The 4,357-nt window shown below is 38.8% G+C and overlaps 1 protein-coding gene and 1 long non-coding RNA gene across 3 annotated transcripts in view; one reads left to right on the forward strand and one right to left on the reverse strand.

The window, feature by feature from the left end:
• The window catches only part of LOC107570218 (uncharacterized), a 10,097-nt gene extending 9,072 nt beyond the window's left edge, over positions 1-1,025 (reverse strand). For both annotated transcript variants that reach the window (XM_016256425.1, XM_016256424.1), the window contains exons 1-2: positions 979-1,025; positions 852-906 (exon numbers count right to left, since the gene is read on the reverse strand). In XM_016256425.1, the coding sequence (XP_016111911.1) occupies positions 852-906; positions 979-984 (61 nt within the window). In that variant the 5' untranslated portion in view covers positions 985-1,025. The remainder of the gene's footprint in view (positions 1-851; positions 907-978) is intronic.
• Positions 1-4,025, forward strand: part of LOC107570219 (uncharacterized) — a 10,269-nt gene extending 6,244 nt beyond the window's left edge. Inside the window, exon 3 of the long non-coding RNA XR_001607008.1 lies at positions 3,950-4,025. This is a non-coding gene — a long non-coding RNA (uncharacterized lncRNA). The remainder of the gene's footprint in view (positions 1-3,949) is intronic.
• The last annotated feature ends 332 nt before the right edge of the window (positions 4,026-4,357 follow it).

The following is a 4,357-nucleotide window of genomic DNA, read 5'->3' on the forward strand; positions in this document are numbered from 1 at the left end:
CACACACACACACACACACACACACACACACACACACACAGTTAGACTGCGGTAGATAATATATTCCAGTATTAATGAACATTGAAATGTGCTGAAGGCTGCACATCATTAATGAAACACTCCTCATGTGTTTGAGTGGCACTGACTGATCTGTGCCACTAGATGGAGACATCAGAGAGACCTGAACATGAAGATGATTTCAACTCAAAGTATGCACTGCAAAAAACTGATTTTTCCCCCTCAGTGTTTTTGTCTTGTTTTTGTCATTGCAGATATCTAGGAATCCTTAAATCAAGAAACATTTACTTGAGTAGGTCAATGGCATAGATATTACATCTTTAACAAATATCAGCCAGCGTGGCCAGAAAAATAATCTCCTGTTCCCTTTGAATTAAGTTGCTTTTTTTCTGACCCCTTCGGCAGATGTTGGTATTGTTTTAAGCAGTAAAGGCATCTTGATTTAAGAATGCTTAGATATTTTTACTGAGGAAGAAAATCAGTTTTTGCTGTGTGCTCTCGAAGTCGTTGAGCATAACTGATGAACTTCTGCAACAGAGCTGATCTAAATAATGACTCTGTTGTCTTCTGCAGAGCTGCTTTACAGCTGAATCTGTTATTTTCATGTTGATTTCCATGAAGCTGCTTTGAAAGAAACAGTATTGTATAAAGTGCTATAGAAATAAATCTGGCTTGACAATCCCTTCATTAATAAGCACAATATGACCTAATTATTTACAATGTGTGACATCAGTGTCAAATCTTTAATGTCTTATGGGTTCGTCTCTGCATGTATTTCACACACTGTGTCCCGTGAGTCATCAGTGACTGTGAATCGTGTGATTTATACACACCTTCATCCAGGTGTGTGTGTGCAGGTCTGATCCGCTCGCGTCTGTTCCCGTCATCCTGATCAGTGACACACACACATTACATTCCCTCAGACCAATCACAGACAGAGCTGATGATGATATCACTCACCATCATTAACAGAGACGTCTCCTCTTCATCACACACACACACACTCCTCCTGTGACACACAACAGTAGCTCGGATCATTAGTTCACGGTTGTGATTGCTCATTTTTAACCCTGATCCTGTTTGCTGTTTCATAAACAGTGTAACTAGTTACAGTAATAATAAACATATCGTTGGTGATATTTCAGAGGAGTTTTGTGGGGAAGATACAGAGTTGGACAGCCATGAAGCACATTTACTTGATTCCTGTACTTTTTGAGTATCTGAACTCTACCTGAGTGTCATTTTTCCTGGAAACTTATGACTTGAAAGACTAATATCATACTTTTCACTCCACTACATTTCTCTTAAAGTCCTCCTCGAAGTAGAAAGTCGTTGCTATGCAGCAGCTTTGAAAGCCAGTGGCTGATTTGTTCTTCTGTGAGACGACACTTTTGACAGTTTATCAGTAATCACTATTTTAGGGCTACGTGAAGTGATTTCCCAGCAGTTTTTGAACACTGAAATATGATATTTATTTACAACAATTCAATAATAGGAAGTTAAAAGCAGTGTTAAGTCGCTGGGGGATATTTGTAGCAATAACCAACAATACATTGTATGGGTCACAATTATACATTTCTCTTTTATGCCAAAAATCATTAGGATATTAAATAAAGATCATGTTCCATGAAGATATTTTGTAAATGTCCTACCGTAAATATATCAAAACTTAATGTTTGATTAGTAATATGCATTGCTAAGAACTTCATTTGAACAACTTTAAAGATGATTTTCTCAATATTTAGATTTTTTTGCACCCTCAGATTCCAGATTTTCTAATATCGTCCTCTCCTAACAAACCATACATCAACGCAAAGCTTATTTATTCAGCTTTCAGATTCAACAAATCGACCCTTATGACTGGTATTGTGGTCCAGCGTCACATATTAGACACAATATTGTCTGATTTTGCAAAATTGTGTGAACGAAAATATTTCGTATAAAGCCACAGAAGGACTTGAAGCAGCACTGCACTGACTGTTCTGTGTACAGCATCACAGCCATTAGACAGCATTTGTGTTTTGATATAAATCTGTTGCTGTTTTGCTTTTTTGATAAGCAGTGTTGCTGTTGTAAAGTTACACAGCTACAGTGTTGCTGGGTTTTAAAGCAGATTGGGTTTTTTTCTTATCAGTCTGTATTTGCAGCAGTTTCACTGTCCACTCGGTTCACATGTGGAGGAATGGCTACAAAAAACTCACTCGTTTCGTTCCTATAGGTTTTTAACATCCTAAAAGCTCTTTATTCCACAGACACCACAAGCTCCAGATTTTCAAATATTGTCCGATCCTAACAAACCATACATCAATGCAAAGCTTACTTATTCAGCTTATTTCCATAAATGGACCCTTATGACTAGTTTTGTGGTCCAGGGTCACATATTATAAATGCATGCAATATAGTATAAACAGATGCAATGTGTGAGAAAAGAAGGAAACTGTGGCTTTACAGAATGTATTAGGTCATAACTGCACAAATCCATCACACTTGTCTCTGCAGATCTCCTGCTCTGCTGGTATTGTGGTCCAGCGTCACATATTAGACACAATATTGTCTGATTTTGCAAAATTGTGTGAACGAAAATATTTCGTATAAAGCCACAGAAGGACTTGAAGCAGCACTGCACTGACTGTTCTGTGTACAGCATCAAAGCCATTAGACAGCATTTGTGTTTTGATATAAATCTGTTGCTGTTTTGCTTTTTTGATAAGCAGTGTTGCTGTTGTAAAGTTACACAGCTACAGTGTTGCTGGGTTTTAAAGCAGATTGGGTTTTTTTCTTATCAGTCTGTATTTGCAGCAGTTTCACTGTCCACTCGGTTCACATGTGGAGGAATGGCTACAAAAAACTCACTCGTTTCGTTCCTATAGGTTTTTAACATCCTAAAAGCTCTTTATTCCACAGACACCACAAGCTAGTCGGTGTATTCAGCAGGTGTAATGCATTGTAAGATGCTTCAGAGGTATTGCAAGTATTACACACAACAATAATAAAACACTGCATTGCCATAAAAAAGGAACTTGCTCTGTATGAACGACTGGAACGACGACTGAGCTTTTCACACTTTTTCTACAAGCAGATATAGACTCAGTAATGAGATTTCAGAGTGTTTATTTAATCTTTAGATTTTTGCAAACGATCTGAGATCAGCGGCTCTCCAAAAATGACAATACAGTCCATATTCTCCTGTGAACGTGTGTCATCGCTGGATCAAAGCAGATATTAAGCGCTTGGTTTAGCGTCTGTCGTGCAGGAATGATGCTCAGGGGTGCACATGTCCACGCTGCTAATTATAGTGTGAAGCTCTTCATGGCTTCCTGTCGCCTCCTGCTGTTTCCTGTTTGTCAGATCCACAGCTGAGAACAGCTACAACACATCAGTTCACTTTAAATGCTCATCAATGCTCAAGTTCAAAAGTTTGTTTTTCCTATTTCAGCATGCACTGAAATATCTTTTATATATCAGATCTCTGAATCCACGTGCGAGTTCAAAAGCTCATTATGTTGCTTTCACAGGTGTTAGTTTATGTGTATGCGATCATCAGTGATTTTACGTGACTTTAACTGGAGCGTGAGTCACGTGACCGGATGTGCGTTCACTCGTCTCTGATTGGGCCAAATGTGCTGCACACTAAACAACACCTGAGCTCCTTTATGTTGGTTACAGCTCCTTCTACAATCATTATTTAGAGAATAACTCAGCTACAGATTTAATGAAATATTTCAATATCGAATCAATCATGAATGCCATGTAATCCGTTATATAATGATCCTCGTGTTTGGTTTGCACATGATGTTTGACTTAATTACGCTAAACAAAACACTATAACCATATGGAAACGACCATCATTTTATCAACATTTTATTAAATTTAAAAATTAAATAAAAAACGACCATAATGATTCTAGACTGAAATATGACAAACATCCCAGCACGGCGCGCGGCGCTGGAGAGCGGGTCATGATCGCGCGAGACGACGGTGGAGAGCGAAGGGGATCTAGCGAAGAAGAAGAAGAGCAGCAGGGCGACGGTAACAGCGTCCATCAAGACCAGTAACGTGAAACGCTCACACGCCTCTGAAACACAAACGCAGCGTTAAAAACCCTCAGGACTGAGGCCAAGCTGTAGCTGTAGGAGTTATGACATTCGTGAAATCTGACACATCATATAGCTAACAAACTAAATAAAACATAAATCTGCAATTGTAGGAATTTAGTTTTTTTTTTAAGTGTGTGTTTATGTGCGTGTGTGTGAGTGTGTCTGTCTGTGCGTGTGGGAGTGTGTGTGTGTGTGTGAGTGTGTCTGTCTGTCTGTCTGTGTGTGAGTGAGTGAGTGAGTGT

This window comes from Sinocyclocheilus grahami, unplaced genomic scaffold, assembly GCF_001515645.1.
Source record: "Sinocyclocheilus grahami isolate Dianchi unplaced genomic scaffold, SAMN03320097.WGS_v1.1 scaffold1427.1, whole genome shotgun sequence".
NCBI lineage: Eukaryota > Metazoa > Chordata > Actinopteri > Cypriniformes > Cyprinidae > Sinocyclocheilus > Sinocyclocheilus grahami.